Source organism: Balaenoptera ricei, chromosome 10, assembly GCF_028023285.1.
Source record: "Balaenoptera ricei isolate mBalRic1 chromosome 10, mBalRic1.hap2, whole genome shotgun sequence".
Taxonomy (NCBI): Eukaryota; Metazoa; Chordata; class Mammalia; order Artiodactyla; family Balaenopteridae; genus Balaenoptera; species Balaenoptera ricei.
The window spans coordinates 4618245-4646120 of NC_082648.1; the positions used below are offsets into that span (position 1 = coordinate 4618245).

At 43.2% G+C, this 27876-nt stretch overlaps 1 protein-coding gene across 1 annotated transcript in view; it reads left to right on the forward strand.

Moving 5' to 3' along the window:
- Window positions 1-27876, forward strand: part of GALNT8 (polypeptide N-acetylgalactosaminyltransferase 8) — a 101732-nt gene that overhangs the window by 5621 nt on the left and 68235 nt on the right. Inside the window, 10 exon segments of the mRNA XM_059934933.1 lie at window positions 4919-5085; window positions 7099-7282; window positions 8013-8210; window positions 8712-8826; window positions 14177-14362; window positions 15347-15424; window positions 15426-15485; window positions 16032-16086; window positions 16089-16126; window positions 17133-17300. Of these exon segments, the coding sequence (XP_059790916.1) occupies window positions 4919-5085; window positions 7099-7282; window positions 8013-8210; window positions 8712-8826; window positions 14177-14362; window positions 15347-15424; window positions 15426-15485; window positions 16032-16086; window positions 16089-16126; window positions 17133-17300 (1249 nt within the window).

Genomic DNA, 27876 nt, shown 5'->3' on the forward strand with positions numbered 1-27876 from the left:
AAGATTTTATCTTTGGCTTTTAGTATTTGGACTCTGATGTGTCTGGGTGTGTATCTCTGCATTTATCCTACTTATTTTGGAACCTAGCTCAATTTCATAATTTAGGTCTTTAGGTGTGCAGATGATATGCTGAGGTCAGTGGGTAATTGAAGCTGCTTTGCACTTAATTCTGGAGCATTAAGTTTTAATTCCATAGAGATTAACTCATGAAACTGCTTGTTAGAAAGTCTTAGTGTGGATACAAACTATATATGACTCAAGTATCCACCTATACTTGAATAACATGAGTCACATCTCATGCTTATAAACCAAATAAATACTCTTTCTTCATGCTGACCATAAAAAAATTCGTGTGGCTCAGACATATGGATTCCAGAGCTAAAGCATCCTGGGTACCACCACGCTTTGAAAACTATAGGAAGACCACTCCTTGGACTTTCTCTGAGAAAGAAATAATTTAGTGATTCAGAGCTATCTCATAGAATTATAAGGTAATATAAGGATAGACCTTCTATGCCTGCTAAGCATGATGCCAAAGTGGTGGTCATCATTAGGTCTCCCCAGCTTTCTGGATGGTTGTCTGATACCAGAAAGATGCCAGCCCTGGCAGTCTTCATGTTGTCATGTCCTCTCGTTACCTTTCAGGGACCAGAGAAAAGCGACTCAGGGGAATCAGTAAATTTTATTGAGCTTAGGTAACTATTAAATACCAACCAAACAATCAAACATATGGAAAGGCAGAGCTTCAATAGTTAACCTCTAATAAGGAGTTCACCAAAATGCCATGGGCCAGGACCAGTTACAAAATTTGCAAGACCCAGTACAAAATGAAAACATGGGGCCCTTTGTTTAAAAATTATTAAGAATTTCAAGATGGTGACAGCAGAGTATTAGCCAAGTTAATTCACCAATTCATTTTTTCTTAGAACTGCAGGAGCCACATTTTTTTGCCTCTCTCTCTCTCTCTCTCTTTTTTGGGGGAGGCTGCCCTGTGAGGCATGCGGCATCTTAGTTCCCCAACCAGGGATCAAACCCGTGCCCTTTGCAGTGGAAACACGGAGTCTTAACACTGGACAGCCAGGGAAGTCCTCTGCCTCTCTTGATATAAAGTGAGTAAGAGAATGTGAGGTGTGGATAAGTGTTGTGAAAGCATTTAGAAAGTAGCCAAGAAAATATTCAAAAGGATGCGTGGGAGACCGGGTGGAGGAAGAAACATCTGAAGGTAGCTGATCGGATTATGTGGATTAGAGGTAAGAGAAGCTGAGCACGGTTTTAATCAGTTTCCAGTTTAGCATAATTACCGATTCTTACTCTCAGTTAGATGCATATTTATTATATAACCAGTCTGTACTAGACGTTAAGAATGGCCACTGAGCTTGAAAGAATTTAAAGTTCATCTCTCAGGCTCCTCTGCTTTAAATATTGATGATCCCCAGGCTTTAGCTGAAGGCGTCTATCTGCACGTAACTTGAGTGATTTTATCCAGCTCTTATGAAGTCAACCACCATGTACACGGTGATGACTCCCAAATTCACGTCTCCAATCCAGATTGTTCAGACTCAATGTGGCCAAACTTAAATGTACCAATTTCTTTTTCTCCTCTCATGTGAATGGTGTTATTGTTCAAGTGATAATTATAGCAACAAGAACAGCTATAACCACCAAGGTGGTAGCGATAGCAGCTAACATTTATTGAGCACTTCTTCCATTCTGAGCATCTTATGTACGTTATTGCATTTGATCCTCATAATAATACTATTGTAAGATAATAGAAATATATATTGGTCTCTGTTCCCAGTTCCTGGCACAGAGCTCATGAAACCGTTGTAAATTCCTAAGTGCATCCTAAGTGCATTCCTAAGTGCATACTAGGAGCATCTTTCGTTCTATTGAGGTGACTCTGGGTAAACTCCTGTATGGGGGCTGGTCACCAGAAAGACCAAGTCATGCTTAGAAGCTTGGAATTTTCAGCCTCACCTTCCATCTTCCAGAAAGGGGAGAGGGTTGAACAATCAAATTAATATTTGATCATGCTGGTATGAGGAAGCCTCCGTAAAATCTCAGTAGTGTGGGATTCAGGGAGCTTCCAGGCTGGTGAGCACATCCACACTGGGAGGGTGATGTACCCCAGCTCTGTGGGGACAGAAGCTTCTGTGGTCAGGACCCTCCCAGATCTTCTCTATTTATGCCTTCATCTGACTGGTGAACTGTATCCTTTATTCTGTTCTTTGCGGTTGGCATCTGAAGTGGGGAGCAGTCTTGTCGGACTGGGCCCTTGCCATGTGGAATCTGATTATCACCAGGTAGATACTGTCAGAATTGAATGAAATTGTAGGACACCCAGCTGGTATCACAGAGAATTGCTTGGTGTGGGAAAAACTCCCACACCTTTGGTGACCAGAAGAGTCAAAAATGAAGTGTTCTGCGTGATAATAATGTAATACAGGAGACACACAACAGGGAGCCACAGAAAGCCGCACATACACGTCTGGTTACTGACGTTTTCATTGTGAATAGTGCTGTAAGTAGAGAGAAAGAGACACACAAGAAGTTTTCTTCTTTACAAATGCCAAGACAATTTAATGGCAGAAAGAATGGTGTTGGGACAACTGGGCATCTACATGCAAAAAGATGAAGTGGGGGCTTCCCTGGTGGCGCAGTGGTTGAGAGTCCGCCTGCCGATGCAGGGGACACGGGTTCGAGCCCTGGTCCGGGAAGATCCCACATGCCGCGGAGCAACTAAGCCCGTGCGCCACAACTACTGAGCCTGCGCGTCCGGAGCCGTGCTCCGCAAAGAGAGGCCGCGACAGTGAGAGGCCCGCGCACCGCGATGAAGAGTGGCCCCCGCTCGCCACAACTGGAGAAGGCCCTCGCACAGAAACGAAGAACCAACACAGCCAAAAATAAATAAATAAATAAATTAAAAAAAAAAAGATGAAGTGGGTGCTTAAATCACATCAGACATAAATATTAACTCAGAATGGTCATAGATGTAAGAGATAAAATGATAAACCTCTGAGAAGAAAACATGAGTAAATCTTGAAGATCAGGTGTTAGGCAATGATTTTTAGATATGACACCAAAAGTCTAAGTGATAAAAGAGATGATTGAAAAGTTGGACTTCATCAAAACTGAAATTTTTTTCTTGCTGCAGATAATACAAAGAAAGTGAAAAGACAGCTCTCTGAGTGGGATAAAACATTTGCAAACCATATATCCGATAAGGTACCTGAATCTAGAATATACAAGTAACTCTTACATCTTAATAATAAAAAGACAAATAACCAAATTAAAAATGAATAAAGTCCTTAGATATTGCTCCAGAGAAGATATACAAATAGCCAACAAGCACAGGGAAAGATGGTCACGTCATTACTTATTAGGGAAATGGAAATTAAAACCACAGTGAGATAATACTTCACACCTACTGGGAAGGCTATCATCACAATGGGGTAATGACAAATATTGTCCAGGATGTGGAGAAATTGAAACCAACATTTATTACTGGTGGTAACGTAAAATGGTGCAGCCACTTTGGAAAACCGTACAGCAGTTCATCAAATTGTTAAATATAGGGTTACCACGTGACTTAGCAATTTCGCTCTTAGGTGTGTATGTTAGTAAAATGAAAACATATGCCAACACAAATTTTCATAGTGGCATTAATAACAGCCAAAAAGTAGAAACATCCTAAATGTCCAACAATGGATGAATGGATAAACATGTGGCATACCCATGCAATGGAATATTATTTGACAATAGAAAGAAATGAAGTACTGATATATGCTACATTGATGAACTTTGAAAACATTAAGCTAGGTGAACACAAAAGACCACATATCGTATGTTTCCATTTAAATGAAAAGTCCAGAATAGGCAATTCTATAGAGATAGAAAGTAGATTAATAATTGCCTATGGCTGAGGGGGGATGGGGTTGGGGAGAAATAAAGAGTGACTGCTAATAGGTATGGGCTTTCTTTTTAGTGTGATGAAAATGTTCTAAAATTAGATAGTGATGATGTTTGCTCAACTCTGTGAATATTAAAAACAATGAATTGTACATTTTTATTTTATTTTATTTTTTCCCTCTGGAGAGTTTTTACAAAATTTTTACTGGAGTATAGTTGATTTACAATGCTGTCTTAGTCTCAGGTGTCCAGCACAGTGAATCAGTTATACATATACATAGATCCACTCTTTTTTAGGTTATTTTCCCATATAGGTCTTTAAGAGTATTGAGAAGAGTTCCCTGTGCTATGCAGTAGGTCCTCATTAGTTATCAATTTTATATATAGTAGTGTGTATGTGTCAATCCCAATCTTCCAATTTATCACTCCCCCATACACTTTTAAATGGGTGAATTTTATTGTATGTGAAATATGTCTTGATGAAGATGTTAAAAAAAGAAGAGTAGGTCAGTGCCAAGCATACGGTAAAGCATTTAATAAATATAAACTCTGACACTTAAAAAATTTGTTAAGCACACGTCTCTGGACAGTTGGCCACCTCTCTTTAGTGGTGAAGGAGAGGATTGTGTCAAAAATGACAGAAGGTCTGAGAACATGGAGAAAGGGTGGTGGCAATGGCAGAAGGAGGCCTTCTGGCAAGGACGATAATTTGGGGACAGGGAAGAATAGGAATTCTTTGTGGGACACGTTGAATGTTCAAGTGGAAACGTCTACTGAAGGTTAATCAAAAAGAAAGGAATTTTATCCCCAAAACAAGAGAATTTTGGACAAACAAATACAAAATCTTCTTGCTACTGTGACAAGCAACTGAGAGTTCCCCTTCCTAATGAGTTTGGGGGTTGGTGAGTTGATTGATAGATTATAACATCATACGTAGGGAAGAGGGACTTTGGAGAGTAATGTTTAAGTAATTAAAAAGAGTAATATGGTTATAAAAAATCTCTTAGAGGTGTCTTCAGAAGAGATACCCTTCACAACTCCCGTCTCTCAGTGTCATTCTCATATTCGTGGATGAAGTTCTGTCTGTTATACAAAGAGCCATCACCAGCATCATCAACCGGACGCCCTCTCAATTGTTGAAGGAGATCATCTTAGTGGACGGTTTTAGCTCAAATGGTGAGCAACTTGTTCAAGGAATAGTAGTAAAAATGACCATTTATGGACTGTGCTAGGCTGAAAGGGGTTTTAGAGTTTAGGACAAGAAGTTGGACTTCTCATGGAGGGAAAAGAAAGGGATCATTTGTTGAGGGGTCATTTTGTGCTGGGTACATTAATCTTCCCACGTCAAGACAGAGGACCATCCTTTTGTTTGTCCTTTTGTTTTTCTGTGGATAAAAAAACCCCAAAAGCAATGGTTCTATAATTCCATATTCCATGGAAATAGATGAGTTAATTCAAGAGTCCTTCCTGTGGAGCAATGAAACTGAAAAATAACAAGTTTACAAACACAGAGTGGACATATAAAGAGAAGCCAAAGAAGGTTCTCAGCTGTTCTAGACCCTGTCATATAACATCCTGCTCACTTGGGTCGGGAACCCATTCATAGAGATAATTTGTTTGGATAGGCACAGCAGAGGGAATTGTTGGTCATTCTTTGACGGGTGTCACTGGGACAAGAATCACCTTCTCTCTCAGTAACCATGGAAACATCAGCCAGTTTGGACCTGCACTGAATTATGTATTGTGTTAAAATTTTTTTTTGTTAAACTGAGGAAAATGTTTGGACGTCTCTACCATGCAGGCCACAAAAGAAACTTACTGTTCATGTGACTTTGGAGGGCTGTCTCTCAGCTACTTCTTGCCTCCATTTCCTCATCTGTGACATGGGACAAATAATAGTGCTTCCTGATAGGACTGTTTTGGGGATTAAATCATACATGTAGAGTCCTCAGCCCAGGGCTTGCCCATAGTAAATTTTAGCTAGAGTCCTCCTTGTTTACCTCAGTATCATTGGTAGTAAGATTGAAATGCCACAAATCGACGTTAGAGATGTACCCCCTTCCTTTTTTCCCCCTAGATGTGAAGCCTCATTTGCATCAGGTCAAATATTTCAAGTGTCAACCGATTTAATCCAAGTGTTTCAAAAATGGTTTGAATGCATACACAGGCCTTATAAAAGAGAGGAGAGAGAGAGAAGAAGAAACTGTAAACAATCTGGAAATAGCGAATCTTATTTGCATAATGTTGGGGATAAACTTATTAGCTAGAAGCTGGCAAGGAGATTCGTCTGGGTATTCTGTCCCAATTGGTCCTTGAGTAGGTCAAGTAGGAATACCTAAAAAAGACAAAACAATTTCAGTTGTTTATGTACTCTCCAGAAAATCTTGAGAGTTTAGCTGTGGAGAAGAAGTTCTAGGTTTTCTCAGCAATGTCTGTCCATCAGCACCTCTACCTTAGTTAGGTCAGGTGTGTCCCATTCATTCTTTTTTAAAAAAATGTATTTATTTTATTTATTTATTTTTGGCCACGTTGGGTCTTTGTTGCTGCGCGCGGGCTTTCTCTAGTTGCGGTGAGCGGGGGCTACTCTTCATTGCGGTGTGCGGGCTTCTCATTGTGGTGGCTTCTCTTGTTGCAGAAAGAGGGCTCTAGGTGTGTGGGCTTCCGTAGTTGCAGCACGCAGGCCCTTGAGCGTGCGGGCTTCAGTAGTTGCAGTGTGTGGGCTCAGTGGTTGCGGCTCATGGGCTCTAGAGCACAGGCTCAGTAGTTGTGACGCAAGGGCTTAGTTGCTCTGTGGCATGTGGGATCTTCCCGGACCAGGGATCAAACCCGTGTCCCTTGCATTGGTAGGCAGATTCTTAACCACTGCACCACCAAGGAAGTCCCGCATTCATTCTTGTAAGAATTTCTCAATACTCTTAAAACACATGTAACAGTGCCTGGCACATAGCAGTATTATTATGCTAAGATAGTTTAACTTCAATGGAAAAATTAGGATTGGGAACATGAATCCTGAGGATGGAAGGGAGAGGAGAAGCAGGGGTAGGGAAACACTATTTTCTCAGTCAAGGCTGTACAACTGCCCATCCTATGCTGGAGGTAGTCCAACCACTACTCTACAATAGTATAAAATTTTTACACCGCATTGATTATTGCATTCAGAAGTTCTATAGGTGTGCATTTTGTTGGCAGGAGAATTAAAGGCATACTTGGATGAGAAGATTAAGCTTTACAACCAGAAGTCTCCAGGACTACTGAAAATAATACGGCGTACCGAGAGAAAAGGTCTTGCTGCTGCTCGCAACACCGGCAGGGAGGTGGCCACGGCTGACGTGGTTGCCATCTTGGATGCTCATGTTGAAGTGAACGTTGGGTGGTAAGGCTCCAGGGGACTCCTTCTGGGAAAGGGAAGAGAGGAGATATTGTACATACGGTGAGTATAAGACAGGATATTGTGGAAGTGGGGAAAGTCAACACCAGACCTCAAGCAAAAGGAAGCTCCAAAGACAGGATGCTTTTGGTTGGCTAGGAGAAGTAGTCTAGTGCTAGCGAAAAAGCAATGGACTTGGCATATGCACAACTGGATACCAACCCTGGCTTTGCCAAATACTTTGTGACTTTCAGTGAGTCACTTCACCAAACTAGACATTTATGTAAAATGAAGAGATTATCCTTATCTGTAAAATGAAGAGATTATCTTCTGGTAATTCCTAAGGTTTTTCCCATGAAGTTACCTGATACGAAGAGAGTTGTGTTCTTTGGAGAATGTGGGGAATCAGATAGTAAAAGAGACATTATTTTGGAAGCAGGAAGACCCAAGAGCTAATGTAAATTCAGGCAGATACTGATGGTCCTGTTCACAATGGCTTGGGGGTGATATTTGGGTACTAATTTCAAATCTGCTCTTGACCTGGGTCAGCAGCTAGCCACCCCAGCTATCCCCAAAACTGCAGATTCTCTGGGCTCTGGAGAGTTCTGCTCACCACCCAGCGCAGCCTGAATGAAGAAGGTGCTCAGTGCCAGGGCAACGTGCTTGCAGCAGCTTTGTCTGCTTGCTTCTGCTGTTTACCCTCACATCCAACCTGGGTTACACACTGTTCTTTTAGGGCAGAGCCCATCTTGGTGTGGATTCAGGAAGACCGCACCGTCGTTGTGTCTCCTGTGTTTGACAACATTCTTTTCGACACCTTTAAACTGGATAAGTATGCATTAGCAGTTGACGGGTTTAATTGGGAACGATGGTGCCACTATGATTCACTGCCAAAGGCCTGGATTGATCTGCATGATGTCACCGCTCCTGTGAAGTAAGTCTTTGTGGGCTCAGGGAACTTGATTAGCACATGGGAAGTCAGGAATGGGCAGTCTGGGCTTCGTTTGTTTTTGGTGGTAGTCATGGGAGTGGGGTGGGAGGAGCGGAGGAGATGGGGTGAAAGACAGGGGATAGAGAAAAAAGAAGCTGATCCCAGATAAGAAATCACAGATACTTTGGCTATTTAAGGAATTTCAAGCAAAATAAAGCAAAGAGTATAATGGTTTAGAAAACATCTTGGCCACTTTAAGCATTTATCAGGCTATGAAGCAGGGATACCAAGATGAAAAAGATGTCATTTCAATATAATTTGAGAAGGGAAGGCTCCACGCACTTAGTTCAGCCTAAGGGTTTGGGGAGAGCCTTCAGGATAAGAAGAAGTTTGGGTAGAGAGAATCTTGAAGGCTAAACCATCATTGGGCTTCCTAGCCCTCACCGTCATCCTGACCCATTCCTCGTCGAGGTGTTAGTGACTCTCTTGCTGTGTGCTCTGCAGGAGTCCTTCCATCGTGGGCAACCTGGCTGCCAACAGGCTCTTCTTGGGAGAGATTGGATCTCTGGATGGTGGGATGCTGACCTATGGAGGGGAGAACGTGGAACTTAGACTGAGGGTGGGTGCATTTCCATTCTCGTTATGGGACAAAGCAGAAAGGGAAATCATAGGAAGGTAGTAGGATCTGTGGAATCCTGGAACAAGGATGAATGCCATTGGCTCAAGAGGCAGACAAATTCTCATGTTTCCAAGTCACTAGGGAGGGGCTGTGGAACTTCTGGAGTGGAGCTTTCTGGTATAGGTCTGTATAATCTGGGTGATATGGGTGGAAAGATGGTGTCCCTATTTCCCTGAGGACTCCAGGCGTTTTCCAAGCATCTCCTGAGATAAACCAACTTTGGGACAGACGGCTCTCTACAAGACCAGTCAAAGAGAAACTGGAATGGGCAGAGGGACCAGAGGATACAGATGTGTGGGGAGCCAACCTGCCCCTGTATGGACAGCCAAAGCAGCTGACAGGGTGACATAAGTTCATGCTGAGATGTAGTCTAGTCTAGAACAGATAGCCAGTGATGGGTTGTACTTAAATGGAATCCTCAAACCAGTTCAAGTTCTGAGCAACTTCCTGTGTGTCTGGAGCAATACTGGCGTCACACTTCAGCAATGATCCCTGTTCTCTGCCCCTGACAGCTTCTCATGGTTTCAAATGAACAGGTCAAATGAACCTGGATTTAGTTGTGCTTTATAAGGGAATTCACGGTGCAAGTAAAACAGTTGGAGAAATTCCAAGTGCAGGTTCATATTACCTCTGTGTATCAGTTAACTATTGCCACAAAAATGCTGTATAACAAACCATTCTAAACTCAGTGACTTAACGCAACAATAATTACAGATCTTACAGATCTTCAGGTCCAGCTGGGCTTGGATGGGGTGGCTCTTAGGCCTAGGTTTGGAACTAGCATGTTATTTCTTCTGTCTTATCCCATTTGTCAAAAGTCTCACGGCCAAGCACAAAGTCAAGGGGTAGGGGAGTATCTTCTGTCTACAATAAAGGCATGGAGAGAGGTATAAAGAACTGGGGCCAATAGAGTCAACTCATCACAATCAGTTTGGAACAGTTTTCATGCATAAAATATCCCTTCTATAGTATGCCTTTTGCCCCTTCTGTATAATCTACAGGCCTTCTCTAAACGAACTTGACCCTTGGGTTTGTGACTGTCCTTGTTAGTTATCCTGTAATCTTCCAACCTAAGGCTGAACTCTTTTTATTTTTTTATTAATTTTTATTGGAGTATAGTTGCTTTACAATGTTGTGTTAGTTTCTGCTGTACAGCAAAGTGAATCAGTTATACATATACACATATACACTCTTTTTTAGCTTTCCTTATCACGTGAGTAGGGTTCTCTGTGTTAACAGTAGGTTCTCATCAGTTATCTATTTTATACATAATGGTGTATATATGTCAATCCCAATCTCCCAGTTTGTCCCACCGCCCCCTTCCCCCCCTTGGTAACCATAAGTTTGTTCTCTACATCTGTGACTCTATTTCTTAACTCTTAAAAGACGCAGCGCAGCCTAAGGTGGTGAAACTTACACAGGTATTGGAGACAGACAGACTTAAGTCCAAATCCTACTCTGCCATCCGAAAGTCTGTGTTACCCTGGGCAACACACAAGCTCTTGAAGCCATACCTGCCACGTCAGGCACCTAGCATGGCTAGTGACACGTGGCTTTTACACTCAGTATATAGTTACTGACAATAATAATAATAGTAAGGATGTCAGGGTTGCACTGTGAAAAATGCTGAACACGGGTTCTAATTCTGGCTCTGCTGACACCCTGTGGACTGACCTTCTATAACATGGCTTTTTTCTCTTCCCCCAGATTAAAAATTCTGTGCTTGAGGCCAGGTGACCTCTGGTCCATTGTGGACTCTGGAGGAACAAGATAATTTCCTGTCTAAAGCTTAGTCAGGTCTTTCAGAGACTGATGACCCTACAGCCATATATCGTACCCGGTTAGCACCCAATGAGGACTCCACATTTGTATGTTAACAAATAAACTTTGAGTCCCCCTCTGGGTTCTACCTTAAGCTACAATCATTCCTTGGCAGAGAAAACTAATTTTTTTACATAGTGGTCTTGACCAGTTTTCCCATTTGTGAAATGAAGAGAAGCATCCTTGTTTCATCTTCCTCCCAAGGATGATGGTGCAGTTCAAACGTGATAAGTAATTCAAAATGATTTATAAGCATATTAATTAGAATCCTCGTTTGGTTTCTGTGACAGAGGCCAAAATAACAAAGGTTTGAACAAGATAGAAATTGATTTCCTATAACAGTTTGAACACGAGCAGTTCAGGACTGAGAGGGCAGCTCCAGGGTGATGGGAACCAAGCCTCTTCCATCACATGGCTCTGCTACCCTCAGCACCACATCTGTATTCTCATCAGTACGAAGAGAAAAGAGGGGAAAGAGAGAGCACGCTGTTTGTTTTTAAGGTCACTCCCCGAAAGGTGTATTTCTCCTACATCCCATTGGCCACGACAGGTCACACGGACATGCCTGTGTGCAAAAGAGTCTGGGAAATGTAGATTTCAGCTCGTTGGCTATGTGCCCAGTTATTCCTTCTATAACTATAAATGTAGGGGGTGGGGAGTAGACATTGGGAGTACAATTAGTCTCTAGCACAAAAAACGTAAATGCAGAAATCATTATTTTATGCACGGTACTAAGCAAAGTCCTGAGGATGACCCAAGTTCCTTGTGGCTGGGTTTTGCTACCCACCAGAGCATCCCATGAATTTGCCTGGAACCTCAATTCTCCAACTTAGCACCCAAAGCCCTTCTTACCATTTCTGAGTTCATCACGCTTTTCTCTGCTCTCCCTTCCGCATCTCATTTCATCTTCCGCAAGAAATCCTAATTCTTTTAATACTCTGTGATTCAGAAAAATAGATTTTGCTGGAAACAGAGGGAGTGTCAGGGAAGGGTCATTCTTTTCCTTTTCTTGGTAAAACGGTTTACCCATATCCAGCTTCCTTTGTTTGTGTGTGTGGCCATTTGCCTTTTCAAACCTCTAAGCACTTGTTAGGATATGTATTTCTCCTAACAGTAGCAGACCTTGGAGAACATCAGAGCTGCACGGGGTGTTTTATTCTGACATCTAGAGGCCACGCAGCGATGGTGCGCATGAATGCGTATAAATAGAGATGGAGTGTCAGTCTGATGCCCTCAGCACTGGTCCAGCACCCTGTGTATTCCTGGCGCTGTACCAGAGCTTGACACTGTCTGAGATCAGAATCAGGCTTTGTCATTTCTTAGCTGGTAAACGTGGGCACATTATTTTAATGGGGGTAATCATAATACTTACATGGTGAAGGTTAAATTGCTGAAACATCAGGATAGTTTGTGATACAAAGTAAGCCATTGTAACTATAAGCAGAAGCTTCGTGTCTCTGTGTGTTTGAGAGAGAGAGAGAGACAGACAGAGAGAAAGAGGAAGGGGCAATTGGCAAGTGGGAATAAATTGAGAGAGAAAAATCTGAAACCTATTGTTTCAGGAGAAGAGTTAAAATTGCTTCATCAATGACAATTCTGACTTTTGTCTTTTCACTTGAATTTAAGGTTTCTTGTGCCCACTGTTCATTTTTCTCCCTTAAATGCCTGTGGATTGGAAAACTCTTTTAGGAAAACGGAAGGAAAGTTGTATCGGGATTTTCAAATGTTTAGCTACAGAAAATAAAGTCTGAAAACAAGCTAGATGGAACGTCTACATGAGGTTGGGAACCAATGAGGTGAAATGGAGGAGGAGGGTGAAGAAAAGATGTGCTTCAAGTTTATCATCTTAGAAGATGGTGCCATTTAGTCCTCCTGGCAGCCCTTTTGGGGCTGAGCCCCTTGAGGCTCAGGGAGGGGGCAGGTTTCCCCCCCTCGCTGCTGGGTGTGCTAATAGCTCCCAGAAAATGCAACTCACTTGGGCAACCATGAAGAGAACACACAGGAGCGATTGTATCCATCTAATATCACTAGACAGGTCAATCATCTACTGGCATAAAGAATACATTTTAAGCCACATGTTAGACTGTGTGGGCTGACAACCATGTTTGTATCCATCAGGATGACAAACATATTTATAATTAGATCATAAGTCATGGTATCTCTTGGTCAAGAATTACCCGGATTAGTTACCAATTGCTGTGTAATAAAATCGTCACAAACTTTGTGGCTCAAAGCAAGATCCATCTATCATCTCACAGTTCCTGTGGGTCGGGAGCCCATGCCTGGCTCAGCCAGGTCTTCTGTAAGGCTGCCGTCAGGGTGTTGGCCAGGGCTGGGCTCTCCTCTAGGGTTGGCCGGGGACAGGTCTGCTTCCAAGCTCGTGCGGTTGCTAACGGCACTCAGTTCCGTCAAGTCTTCCAGACGGAGGAAGCACTCAGCTTTTTCTGGCTCTCAGTTGGGAGCTGCCCTCAGTGTCTTGCCGTGTGACCTCTCCCTCTGGTGGCCTGATTCTTCAAAGCCAGAGAGACAGTGCATCTCCCAGCAAGACGGACACTACCTGCTTATGTAACGTAATGACACACGTGTAGTCGTGCACATGCTGTCCTCTTTGTCACAGCCTATTGGTTAGAAGGAGGTTTCAAGCCCACCCTCAGGGGAGGGGATTAGGGAGACATGTGAATGGCAGGAGTCAGGCCTCATGGGGGCCCCTGAGAGTCTGTCCACCACATTGCCTTACGTCCAGCACCAGGACAGAGGGCAGTCATGGGAAGCTAAGTCCAGCGAGACCGGCCCAGGCCATGGCGTCCCTCAGGACTTCTGCATTTTCCCTGGGGATAAAGGAGCAGGGGCCCTTGGGCTTCCCTGGTGGCGCAGTGGTTAAGAATCCGCCTGCCAATGCAGGGGACAAGGGTTCGAGTCCTGGTCCGGGAAGATCCCACATGCCACGGAGAAACTAAGCCCATGCGCCACAACTACTGAGCCTGCGCTCTAGAGCCCGTGAGCCACAACTACTGAGCCTGCGTGCCACAACTACTGAAGCCCACACGCCTAGAGCCCGTGCTCCACAACAAGAGAAGCCACCACAATGAGAAGCCCGCACACCGCAACGAAGAGTAGCCCCCACTCGCTGCAACCAGAGAAAGCCCGCACACAGCAACGAAGACCCAACGCAGCCAAAAAAAAAAAAAAAGGAGCAGGGACCCTCCTCTGGTCCCTTCAGGAGGACTTCCTGAAGGAGGTAGGATTTCTGGCGCTGTCTGAGTGACAGGAGAGAAGCAGTTTGGTAGATGTCTAAGGAAGATGGTTTTCTATGAACAGTTTGGGGGTGCGTAGAGATGGGAGTAGGAAGACTGAATGTACACTCTTTAAAAAGTGGTTCCAGAGTGTGGTCTCTGAGTCAACAGGCTGTGCACTTTCCGGCCACGGGTCCAGCCTGCCCAGGCGATTTTGCTTTTTTCTTCTCTTGCAGGTGTGGCAATGCAGTGGGAGAGTCAAGGTCTTGCCTTGCTCCCGGGTTGCCCACCTGGAGAGACACCACAAGCCCTACTCCTTGGACCTGAGTATTCCCTTGAAGCAAAATGCCCTGAGAGTGGCTGAAATCTGGATGGATGAGTACAAAGACATGGTCTACATGGCCTGGAACACACCTCTCCAGGTTCGTCCTGGACTTGAACAGAAGCAGAGGTGGATGAAGGAGAAAGAGGTGGTGGTCACGGCGGGAAATGGGAAGGGATAAAGCAGAAGTGCCATCCCAGCCCTAAAGAATTAAAGTCAAGTCCCGATAGGGTGAGGATAATGATATTAGCATTTATGTCCCAGGACTAAGTTCCAGGCACTCATGACTCATCACAACGTACCTCTGGTGTAAGGCTTATTTTTATTATTTTAAGTTTTCAGATAAAGAAACTGAAGCACAGAGTGGAAAGGAAGTTGCTTAAGGTAATAAGGTTGTAAGAGCAGAGATAGGATTCAAACCAAGGAAACTTCTAGATTCCATGTCCTTCATCCGTCATCTATACTGGGGGATTCCTTGTGGGGCAGGGTTGGGCATGGTTCCACTGTCTAAAGAGGACATAAACATAGCGGTTGGGGTGTGGGATGGTGGGAGCCGGCACCGGAATCCTGTTGGATGCACGTGAAAGAAGATGACCTTCTTGGCTAAGGCCACATCATTTGCCCTAGTCCCCGAGGCTGGCATGACATGCCGTCTCTGTTCCCGAGCTGTGGCTCTGGGCTGAAGCATTCTTCCACTTTGATTGGCCACAGATACCACTTCTAGAAAATCTCCTTTAACCTCCAAATCTTGCTGCCAGAATATTCCTTTTGGAAGCCTTTTCTGGACATCATGAGGAATATTTTGTGCCTGATTGGTGTGAATATTTTCTCAAACAGGAGCAGTCTGCATCAGCTTGCTAACGATGAGACGTAAACCCCACTACGCAGGCCTTGCAAGTGCCTTTGAAACTAGCAGATATTCCTAGGGGTCAAGCCTCTTCCACTTTCCCTGGAAAACTATAAATGATTAAGGATATCTTACAGGGAATCAGGGAAACACTCAGTTCCCTCATGCATTACCCGTACCCTTTGGTGGAGTCAAGGGTGTTGCAAGGTGCATACATGTTCCGTGTTTTATTTGCAGAACTCCGGAATCGATTTTGGAGACGTTTCTTCCAGAATAGCACTCCAGAAGAAACTGAAATGCAAAACTTTTGACTGGTTATCTGAAAAATGTTTATCCAGTCCTGAAACCAATCCACAGCACTGCGGGCTACGGAAGAGTAGGTTTCATGAAATTGCATTTCAGATTTTAAATGTTTGGATATAAAAGACCATGAGACCTGAATCATCGCATGACTGCCTGGACAAGGGTTTCCAAAAGCCATCCTCCCCGATTCCCTACCTACCCCCAACTCCTCTCTCAACTTTTTGCACTTGAACCCTCTCAGTTTCCCTTCCTCTCTTGCTCCCCAGTCCCCATCTACTCCTTCTCTCCGCCTCTGGTTCCTTACTTTGCAAACCACAGCCCTTGCTGTGACCCTCACAGTTTCTCAGCCAGTCAGGGCGTGTGGCCTCACCCACCTGACGGCAGGTGTAGGAGCCCCTTCTTTATATATGCTCTGATGCGCTGACGGGGTGTGTGTTCCCAGGAAGTGGGCATCACAGCAGAGCCTCACTTCAGCTTAGAAAGTAGCTGCCAGGATCCCAAATTCCCACTCCCTTTGGCATCCTTAGAGTACTGGGCAAAATGCAGGGCCTGGGGAGGCTTGGGGACCCTCCTTCTCTGTCTCTTTCCAACAGTGTTGCCTTGCGTTTTGCTCCTTCAGATGAAAAACCCATTGGATGAAAGTGTCTGCCTGGACCAGGGTGCTATTCCAGGCAACAGCCGATCATGTATTACTGCCATCAGTACAGTTCCCAGGTATCTTCCCTGCCCCGGCGGAGTGAGTCTGTTGTGGCTCACCCCCTGCTAGCCTTTGCCAGATTTGGACTTGGACTTGGTGTTAGATGATGGGGAAGCAGGTGCTGAGCATCCTGGGTAATGGGTAAGGATGAAGCCTGAACCCGTGCTTGTACCTAAGCACTTCCAAGTTCTTGTGAGCAGTCATTGCGTTTCAGGTACAGGGAGACTAGGCAGAAAGGCTGTACTCTGGCACGTTCATTCTCCAAGGTCATATCTTCATTGATAAAAACCTCCGATCTCTTCCTTTTCCCCTCCTCCCACCGCCCCTTCTATCCGCCCGCTGCCCCTTGTATGCCCTGGAAGGTGGACAGGTGATGTTACCTGTGGTCCTTCCGTAGAGAAGGAAACAGAGGGCTAGAGAAGAGACAGGCTGAATGGAAGCCCCTCCATGGGGTAGGAGAGGTCTGGCACCACGTGGAGGGTGCCCCCAGGGGACTTTTTCCACCTATCATGTTACTTTGCATGTTGCCCTCACAGGAACTTTTTGAGGTCTGCAGGACAGATTGAGCTTCCATTTGAGAAAAGAAAAAAATGGAGATACAGAAACAACCTATCTGTCCAAGCTCACTGAGCAAGGTAGTGAGAGACTGAGAATTTGAAAGGTTTCCTGACAACAAGCCCTTAGCTGGGACTTATAATGACAGCTTCTGAGTTCAGTTGTGTTGTTTTTGTTTTCAAAGATAAGCTCCCTCGTCTATGCAGGAATTGATTCTATTGGAGCCTCTGTGTGGAAGGAAGCAGGCTAGTGTCCCTCCCTCATGCCCGGTCTTCTTTCTAGAATCATCTGGGGATGAGGGGGGGTCAGAGAAGGGTGCAGAGGTGACTCTTTGTTACCCACGAAAGTGCAGTGGTCCCCCCGTGGTGACCGGGTGTCTAGGGGAACCAAGAGCAGTCTTTATGCCCTCTGTAATGTCAAGGGCATCCCCACTGAGTCTCCATGGCAAATCCCCTTGTCCTCTTGCAGAATGTCTACTACCACCTAACTGGGGAAGTCTATGTGGGACCACTGATTGCTGAGACAGACATTGATGACTGCTGTCTGACAGACCCTGGCAAAGGGGAGAAACCTACTTTAGAGCCATGTTCCAAGGCAGTCAAAAATAGACTGCACATACACTGGGATTTTAAACCGGTGAGTCAAGTGTTGTTTTTTTTAAAGATAGATATATTAAAATATAGTCTGAGAGGTTCAGATTTGATCTAGTAGTGTTTTAGAAAGATTAATTTTGTAGCAGTGTATAGGGAAAAGACTAGAAATTTTTCTAGTCTGGGCATGAAATACTGAGTCTGTCGACTAAGGCGGGGTGGCCAAGGGGAAAAGATATTGGAATGTGTTGTAACTTAACAGTTAAGAGTTTGCCTTCAAATCCTAGTTCAGTCACTTTAAGCTATTTCCTTTTTCTTTTTCTTTTTTTTAAACATCTTTATTGGAGTATAATTGCTTTACAATGTTGTGCTAGTTTCTGCTGTACAACAAAGCCAATCAGCTATACGTATACATACATCCCCATATCTCCGCCCTCTTGCATCTCCCTCCCACCCTCCCCATCCCACCCCTCCAGGAGTTCACAAAGCACAGAGCTGATCTCCCTGTGCTATGTGGCTGCTTCCCACCAGCTATCTATTTTTTTTTTAACATCTTTATTGGAGTATAATTGCTTTACAATGGTGTGTTAGTTTCTGCTTTATAACAAAGTGAATCAGTTATACATATACATATGTTCCCATATCTCTTCCCTCTTGCGTCTCCCTCCCTCCCACCCTCCCTATTCCACCCCCTCTAGGTGGTCACAAAGCACCGAGCTGATCTCCCTGTGCTATGCAGCTGCTTCCCACTAGGTATCTATTTTACGTTTGGTAGTGTATATATGTCCATGCCACTCTCTCACTTCGTCCCAGCTTACCCTTCCCCCTCCCCGTGTCCTCAAGTCCACTCTCTAGTAGGTCTGTGTCTTTATTTTCTCATCCTCTCTGAGACTTAGTATCTTCACCTCTAAAATGGAGATGATAATTTCTACTTTACGAGCCTGTGGAGATGATTAAATGGGATAATATATGTAAAGTATTTAGCATGGCGCCCGGCACATAGAAAGCATTCAATACTATTAGCTGTTGTGATTAGCCTTATTATTAATGATAATCAGAGAGTCTGGAGCACTAGGATGAAATTCGACAGGCACTGATGTAAAAGCCCTGATTTAACATCATCATCAACTGACTAAGAACAGGGTGGAGGGAATCTGGCGGAAGTCACATGACAGTGGCATGAGGGACATGGCTGACCACGTCTACATGTGAATTAACTATGTGTTGGAGCTGCATTCCTAAGCCACGTTGGCAGTAATGAGATGTCTTGAGGGAGAGAGGGGGGTAATACTTTGTCTGTGAATATATCTCTGAGCATCTTGGTGCTGTGTTAGCTTAGGTTCACATTGTAAGAGACATGGACAGTCTAACAGTAATTGCTCACTTAAAGCTAATAACCCCTTGAGGAATGCTATGGACCGTCTCCAGGAAAACATATATAGGCACCTATGTGAACAATTGTGCTAATGTTTTGTTGAAGTTTTTTTTTTTTTGTCTAAGTTCATTAGAGATAACGGTCTGCAGTTCTTTTGTTTTTGTTTTGATACTGTCTTCCTTTTTAGTATCAGGTTGATACTGGTCTCATAAAGTGCGTTGGGAAGTGTTCCTTCTTTCTGTTGATAAAATTAGTCATGTTGACAAATATTACAGAAGAGACCAATTTCTGGAAGAGGCATTGTCTGGAAGAGATTTTCTGGAAGAGATTGTCTTTAATTGGTGTTAGTCTATCTTTAAATTTTTGCCAGAATTCTTTAGGGAAACCATATGGACCTGGATTTTTTTTTTCAGAACCTTTTAAATTACGAGTTGAATTTTAAAAAAATGATATAGGGCTATTCAGATTATTTCGTCTTGATTGAGTTTGGTGGTTTATGGTTTCTGAGGAACTGTTCCACTTCTTCAAATTTATGAGTATAAAGTTATTTGTAGTATTTGATTTATTTACTTATTTACTTATTTTTATTTAGATATAATGGACATATAACATTATATTAACTTCAGGTGCACAGCATAATAACATGATTTATATGTATATTGCAAAATAAGCACCACAGTAAGTCTAGTTAACATTCTTCATCACACACAGTTACAGTTTTTCTCTTGTGATGAGAACTTTAAAGGGGTTTTTCAATTTAATAAATTCCCTTAAACATTACAGACTGTATTTATAAATTTAATACATTAAATTTTCTTTTTTAAGAACTTCAATTATCTTGACTTTAAACTGAATGATTTCTTAAGTTCTGTTAAATGTTTCAAAAGTGTTTGCAATCCAGTAAAATTTCAACATAAAAATCACAGATTTATTTAATTACACATTTTAAAATTGGTATCACAAGGTTAATCTGTAAGACAGTTTTTCTTAAACATAGTAAGTACTTAAAAATAGTAAATGTACACAGAATCTTTAGCAATTATTATGTGTTTGATTCCTTTCACATCTCAACTTTATCTTAAATCTCCAGATAGTATTTATGCTAAAGAAACAATGATGACATCCCAAATATTTTGAAGGTTGTCTTTCCAAGAGAATTTTGGAAGATCACTTACTTTCTTAGCGGGTTGAAGTTGCTGATAGAATAGAGATCTTGGCTGGTATGAGATCTGGAGCTGCAGGACATGCAGGGGAATTCAGCCCACCACTCTGATGTCCAGGCTGGGTCCCTTTGTACGATCACTATGTCAAGAATTCCAAAAGTTAAAGAGAGAGACACTCATGTCGCTCCTGGTGCATTACCTGACTTCAAGTCAGGTTGAAGTCCCTTCATTCCATCTAATCTCTTCATACCCATCTTATCTCTTAGGACCACAGCTCTTTCAGATGTGAAAATGATGTTTAATGGAATCTTGGGTCCCTTTTGTGCTCTACTTTCTTTGTAGACACAAATCGCACAATCATTCTACTAAAAAGTTACCAAAGATGTTTCCCAGAACTGAGAGGGAGGGAAAACTCTATAATTCCTTTGTTGTCTTCCAATTCCATGATTAATGTTTTGAGTCAACCAGAAGAGGTTCAGACCTCTGAAAACCACAGGAGAGATGGTGCCAGTGACTGAGAAGGGACTTGTTTGGAGAGAGAAGGCCAGTTTCAGGTATCTGGACTTTCACATGAGGAGCACGGAGGGGAAAGGAGAGACAAAGCTGATATAATGGAGAATTTGAGTGACAGTCATTGTTCAGAAGTCTTTTGGATAGAGTGACAGCAGAGGATCTCTGGGAGAGGTAGTGAGAAGGAGGAGGCCGCTTGTAGTTGGGTTTGAGAAGTGAATAGGAAGAGATCCCTGAGGGAGGGCACTCACGCGTGCTGGAGGGCACAGCTCCAGAAAGGTCTGACACTAACCAGAATCCCCAAATTGATTAGGCCCCCTTTTAAGGCACTAATTCTCTTTTAAGACAATATTTTAATTTAAGGAATAATATAGAATGTAGATCAAGATTAATATAGAAAATATGTTAATAGTTATAGCAAAATATTAGGAAAGATTAAATGTCCAACAGTAGGGGAGATTTTTGTTCATCCCTTGAACTGAATATTATATAGTCATTCAAATTATATTCTCAAAAAGTGTGTTTTCTAAAATGTTAATGACACTGGAAAATGCACATGATACAATGTTAAATTTCAAAAACAGGGTATAAAAGCCATATAGACAATGTTATCTTAAGCTAAAAAAATGAGCACATATTCTTTTTGTACAAGTGAAAAAGAATCAAAAAATCTTTTAAAAAGTGGCAGGCCATACCTCTTAAATACAAACCAAACCAAAAATGTATAAGATCCAGATGAACACATGTAAGAGAAACCAGAGGGGAAGAGTCTGAAGACATGTAAGGAATATTGCCAAAGTACATGTCACATGGAAGTGGAGAGAAAATAGAAAAAAAAAAAAGGACCATTGATTTTATCTGCAAGGTCACAATAAATTGTAATTGCCAATATTTATTGAGTACATATTATGTACCAGACATTGGGTTAAACATTACCTAATTTAGTCCTTACTCAAATCTTATGAGAAGTATTACCATTAGCTCTACTTTACCTATGAAGTAACTAAAACACAGAGAAGTCAAATAATATTCCAAGGTCACATAGCACAGTAAATATCCAGGGTTCAAACACAGAATCTTATCTACTGTTTTTGCCACACTGCTTGGGAAGTTTGATTCTGAAAGGGAGAAAAACACTGAATGCTGGTTGAAAAAGATGATAGAGTTAAGGAACATTTTTTCCCCTCGAATATTGGGACATTTGGATATATTTAAAGTCATAGAAAAGGAATCTGCCAAGAGGGAGAAATAAGAGAAGGATGTTAGACAGGAAGGGTGTTTGTTTCTCTGGCATCGAGGATGGCTGGGGTCCAAGCACAGGGGGCTGATAGTAGAGACAGAGGCAGGGCAGCTCCTTTGAGACCACCCCTGATCAGCACCCCGAGGTTGCTCATGGCATTTGGGAGGGACTAGATTGGCTGGAAGCAAGGTCTTCTTGACAAAGGGAAAAACAAAGGCATTTAGTGAAAGTGAGGGTCAAGGGCTGGGGCAGAAGGAAAAAGCGTGCTAAGGAGGCTTGGAAGAGTAACCCTAAGGAGTAAGCCAAGTTCTGAGGCCAGACTGCTCTAAACACTTTTTAGGGGCCAGGCCTACTCAGTTGGTGGACCCTCTCCAGGAGCGCTCTGTGGTCTGGGAATGGGGCCCAGAGAAAGGAGCGGTGGGAGTGATGCGGGCAGTTCAAGAATAGGAGGGCATAATTCCAAAAGAGTCATGTACCACAATGTTCATTGCAGCTCTATTTACAATAGCCAGGACATGGAAACAACCTAAATGTCCATTGACAGATGAATGGATAAAGAAGATGTGGCACATATATACAATGGAATATTACTCAGCCATAAAAAGAAACGAAATTGAGTTATTTGTAGTGAGGTGGATGGACCTAGAGTCTGTCATGCAGAGTGAAGTAAGTCAGAAAGAGAAAAACAAATACCGTATGCTAACACATATATATGGAATTAAAAAAAAAAAAAAGGTTCTGAAGAACCTAGAGGCAGGACAGGAATAAAGACGCAGATGTAGAGAATGGACTTGAGGACACGGGGAGGGGGAAGGGTAAGCTGGGACGAAGTGAGAGAGTGACATGGACACATATACACTACTAAATGTAAAATAGATAGCTAGTAGGAAGCAGCCGCATAGCACAGGGATATCAGTTCAGTGCTTTGTGACCACCTAGAGGGGTGGGATAGGGAGGGTGGGAGGGAGATGCAAGAGGGAGGAGATCCGGGGATAAATGTATACATATAGCTGATTCACTTTGTTATAAAGCAGAAACTAACACACCGTTATAGAGCAATTATACTCCAATAAAGATGTTAAAAAAAAAATAGAAAAGAATAGGAGGGCAGCCCTGAATGACGGATGCTGGATGGATGCACCCAGGGAGGTGGGAGGTGGTGGCCAGAGGGAGTCCAGGGTGGCCAGGGACGGGGGCAGGTGAGATTGGGGGAGCAGGGTTGGTGGGGGCCGTTGGCGATTGGAAGAGATGAGAGGAAGGGAGGCGGGGTCAGAGAGGGAGCAGAGATTTGGATGTAGAGCTGCAGCCCTGCTTGGTGTTAAGCAAACACGAGGTGGGGACAGGTCATCGAGGTGGCGCAGTGAGATCCGGGCTTCTCACCAGACGTCCACATGTATGCTGTGAACTCTGAGGGCAAAGGGAACCACTTCACCCAGACACTAAGGTAGATTCCTGCAGAGGGCTGGAGAGGGGCATGGGGAGGGAAGAGTCAGGAGAACAGAACAGGACACATGGCATGACCGTCAGTGTCAAGGTGAGCAGATAAGGAGCAAAGAGGTCGGGGGCGTTGGACGTGGCACAAGGGAGCACAGAGAAGGACGCCCTCCCTCCCCTGTTCCCCGTTAGGATGGGGAGGGATGGAGATGAACTAATATCTATTGCACATCTTCCGTGTCCGGCACAGAGCTCAATAAATATTAACCCCAACATCAACTCTAGACCAATTTTAGAGATGAGGAAATTGAGACTTAGGTTAGGTAATTTGCCCACATCTCTCTCTTCACAGTGGAGCAGAGATCCAACCCAGACTCTTTGGCTTTAAAGCCCTTAATGTTTCCAGCAGTAAACCTTGGTGAAGCTCCCACAACAGGGGAGGCAGGAACTGCCTCCCTACCCAGAGAAAACAGGTGGAGAAAATAGGCTGAGAGTCCTGAACAGAGCTTCCACTTCAGTCCTACCACTGGAGTCCCTTGCTGAGGAGGCGGGGGTGGGAGGGGGGAGAGTTCTGATGGGTTTCATGGGCTCGGGGATGAAGACGTAGAAAGGAGGTCAAGTGGAGAAGGGCCACGGCTCTTCAAGCTGCATCCTGTCTTGCCAGCCATGCTGACCTGATGCTTCCAGCTCAGGAGATACAGATGAGAATATAGGAACCCAGCACAGCGTTTCTTACTCCTGGGTCTGGGGTTAGTTTGCGGCGGGACTAGAAGAGAAAGCACCGGGTGATTTAACTCAGCACTCGGCTTCGTTTGTCCACTGGATGACTCGCAGAGGATTGAGGGAGCCCTTGGGCTTTTCTCTGAGCACAGCAGGGAGATGATGCTTGAATACCTTCACTTTTTCTCCTTCCATCCAGGGAAGAGCCGTCCTAAACAGAACCACCAAACGATGTGTGGAGACAAAGAGGGACACTTCAGGTGGCTACATGTTTGTTCTCCAGACCTGCACCACACAAGTGTGGACACTACAGTACACTGTCGGAAACTGGGGGGTCAAATCAATGCCCAGTGATCCTCAGAGAGCCTGGGTTCTTGCCACAGGAATGGGTTCTGCTCAAAGTGGAGAAGAGGGAGAGAAAGAAGGTGTGTGTGTGTGTGTGTGTGTTTACTGTGACTTCAGCCAGCACTGTCCTGAAAGGTGCAGCAAATCGACCCGTAATCTTTAAAAAAAATTCCTCCATACATCCCCTCACAGCAGCTTTCTTTGGATTACCCCATCTCTCCCACAACAGAGACTCCAGGGGCTGAGGATAGGAGAGAACACACCTAACGAACCAATCCCACTCTGCCTAGTACCTGAGAATGGTGGAAAAATCCAAGTCCTTCCAAGTCTTTCTCTAAGGAGCTTATAACATTTAATAGGCTTGATTACCTGTTTCCTTCTACCATCCCTGAAAGTTATGGAGAAAATGAGGCTTGAAACAGACAGGCATCACTTGTTGGGAAACAAAGAAGGGATTGTAGGTAAATACTAAAGACCAGGGGTCCTTACTGCTGCCCACTGGATAAATCCTTTCTTGTAAGTGGTGAGTTAGGAGGATCTGTCTAGGGGTGCCGGCTTTGGCAAGGTGTTAGGGGCTGGTGGGAGCGAGCATCACGGTGGGAGAGGAAGTAGGATGGCGCTGTGTGTGCTGTGTTGTTGGGTCCACCTTTCAAGTATGTCCTTTCTCCAGAGGGTCACCTTTTCCTCTTTGTTTCACGTCAGGGTTACTTGGGTATGATTCTGGGAATCATCAGGCTTCCTTTAAGCATTAGGCAGACAAGACACTGATAATTTAGTGCAGAATTAAATCAGCTAAGAGTTTTTCAAATAAGAAACGTACAAGTCATAAATATACAGCTTGATAAAATTTTCGCAGTGACCACGCGCATATCAAGGACTAAAACGTTGCCACAATTTAAGATTTTATGGTGCAAAAATTAAGGAAGAGGATAAATGTTGAGCAAATGTAGAACTTCTAGCTTCTGCCCAGCATGTTAAAGGGAAGATGCAATTCATAGCCAAGTTTTAAGAAAAGCATGTGCCCAACAGAAAAATGGGCAAAAGACACAATATCCTTAAGCAAAAGAAAAAATGTTTAACCTCATTCATAGAGTGAAAATTTAAAAATATGATGGCACATTCTGGTTGGCAGGGCTGTGGGAAACAGGCAATCTCATACTTTGATGGTAGGGATTCAAACCGGTACAGTCCTTTTGGGAGGGATATTTGGCAATATCTAAAAATACTATATGTGCATTTTCTATTTGTGCCAGTAATTCCACCTCTAGGTACTTACAGCTCCAAAAACAAGAAAATACTTACATACATAATAATTCTTTGCAGTATTGATTGTGATTGTAAAATGTTGGAAACAAACCGTATGCTCAAACATCAGGGAGTGGTCCACCCAGTGGGGTGCAGCTGTAGAAAAGAACGAGGACCATTTTTTGAATGGATATGGAGTGATTTCCAGTGTGAAAGAAGAAAAACAGTCTAGAGTATGGGTCTTTTAGGTAAGAAATGAGGGGGAAAGATACATGTATCTGTTCATTTCTGGTTAATCTGCATGATTAACCAGAAACTAATGAGACTGGTGACTAATGGGTGGTGGGGGCTGGGAATGGGGTGGAAAGGACTGGGTATAGGAACAGGATAGAAGGGGTGTGGCAGGGGAGTGACACTTTTCAAACTACAATTATAATTGTAGACTTTTAGAACCACGTTATATTTCATATGCTCAAAACACACATACGGGAAAACCAGTAAGGTTAGAGGAAACCCAAAATGGAGTACAAATAAAAACAAGTGAACTTAACTATATTTTGATATTTTAACTGAATGCACATACCCTCTGAGAACACTTAGCATCTAGCATCCAGATCTTGGTTTCTTAATATTTTCCAGTAAAAGGAATTAGAGCTCCCTGGAGAAATAGCTGATTTTAGGGCTTGGGGACTGGGACATTTTCCCATGTTGGGAAATAAGGAACTTCTCAAAGAATGATGGGAACAAGTCACAGACTACAGCAGCCAGGTTCCAGGGGCTCCCACTGGCCAAATCTAAGACAACTTGAGCATTAAACTAAACAATGATTTTATTATATAGACTATAAGCCATAGGATAAAATAAGAATCCATGAGTCCATACCGATGAGTGATTGGACAAATGGATGGATGGATAGATGGACGAATAAATGAATGAATGGGGAAAAAGGTAAAGCTCTTTCTGATAGTAGAAAGCCAACTAATAAATGTAGGAGAAATTATGGAATTAGAAATTTATTTGGCAACCCCCATAATTAAAATTGTTTCAGGCAAGAATTATCAATGGATGTTAAAACTAGTGGGTGATGAGAAACAGGATACATACAGAGTATCAAAGTAACTCCCCCAAAGATATTCATTAACTACAAAGGGAAAATAATAATTTCGTGGTGGAGAAACCGGGCGGACACCATCTTAACAAGATGATCAGTGTTAACATCACCAGTTACAGCAAAAATGGATATCATGTGCCTCCTGATATGATGCTCCCAGAAGAATACATCACTTCTGTGGTATTCCTGCCCCAAATACGGAACCTGAATCTATAATCTTGAGGAAATACCAGTTAAACCCAAACTGAGGGACATTCTTCAAAATAAATGGTCTTTATGCTTCATAAACGTCAGTCATTAAAAAAAAAAAAAAAAAAAAGACAGACTGAGGAACTGCCCCAGAGTAAAGGAGATTAAAGAGACAGGACAGGGCTTCCCTGGTGGCGCAGTTGTTGAGAGTCTGCCTGCCAATGCAGGGGACACGGGTTCGAGCCCTGGTTTGGGAAGATCCCACATGCCGCGGAGCAACTGGGCCCGTGAGCCACAACTACTGAGCCTGCGCGTCTGGAGCCTGTGCTCCGCAACAAGAGAGGCCACGATAGTGAGAGGCCCGCGCACCGCGATGAAGAGTGGCCCCCGCTCGCCGCAACTAGAGAAAGCCCGAGCGCAGCAACGAAGACCCAACACAGCCATAAATAAATAAAATTAAAAAAAAAAAAAGAACCGTGTGCTCTGACATATCTCAAACTGGTTACTTTAAAAAAATAAAAATAAAAAAGAGACAGGACAGGTGTCCTGATTTACCTGTCTTAATTGCAGCTGCTGCTTCTCTTGAATTCTGGCACTTTTTTCAAGAGAGATGGGCCTGAGGCTGTGGTCATGTATCCTGGGCCTGGTGGTCCCTTTTCTCCAGGCCCCAAGCACATTCCACACCAGCCTCGAACATCCCAATGCTGTTTAGGACAAGCACCTTCCTCATTTGTGCAAAACCTAAGAGATAAAGGGCTGAGGGCTGGGTCATAACAAATTGAGATTCTAGCAGTTCTAAATTTAATCTCTTATAGAGTCCTTTTATTTTCCTTGTAATCCATTTTTACAATAGGAAATGTGCTTTTAGTTAATATCCTAATTTTAAGGAAACTTGTAAAGTCCTTTTATAGAGATTAAGTGAAATAGAGTTAGGCCAGTAATGTCCTGGTGAAAATTATCGCTAGGATTGGTGAATAAATCAACTTCTCATGACTTTAAGTTGTTATAATTTTAACAAACACAGGTTTTTTTCCTGCAAACATTTTGATAAGTGTAGTTTCAAGGAACAAAACTGTCTCAAGATTTCAAGTCTATTGTCCATGGAACTATAAAAATCAAATCTCTCAATATTACCAGAAAGGTGTTTGGCCGCCTTTTTTATTTTTTTAACATCTTTATTGGAGTATAATTGCTTTACAATGGTGTGTTAGTTTCTGCTTTATAGCAAAGTGAATCAGTTATACATATACATATGTTCCCATATCTCTTCCCTCTTGTGTCTCCTTCCCT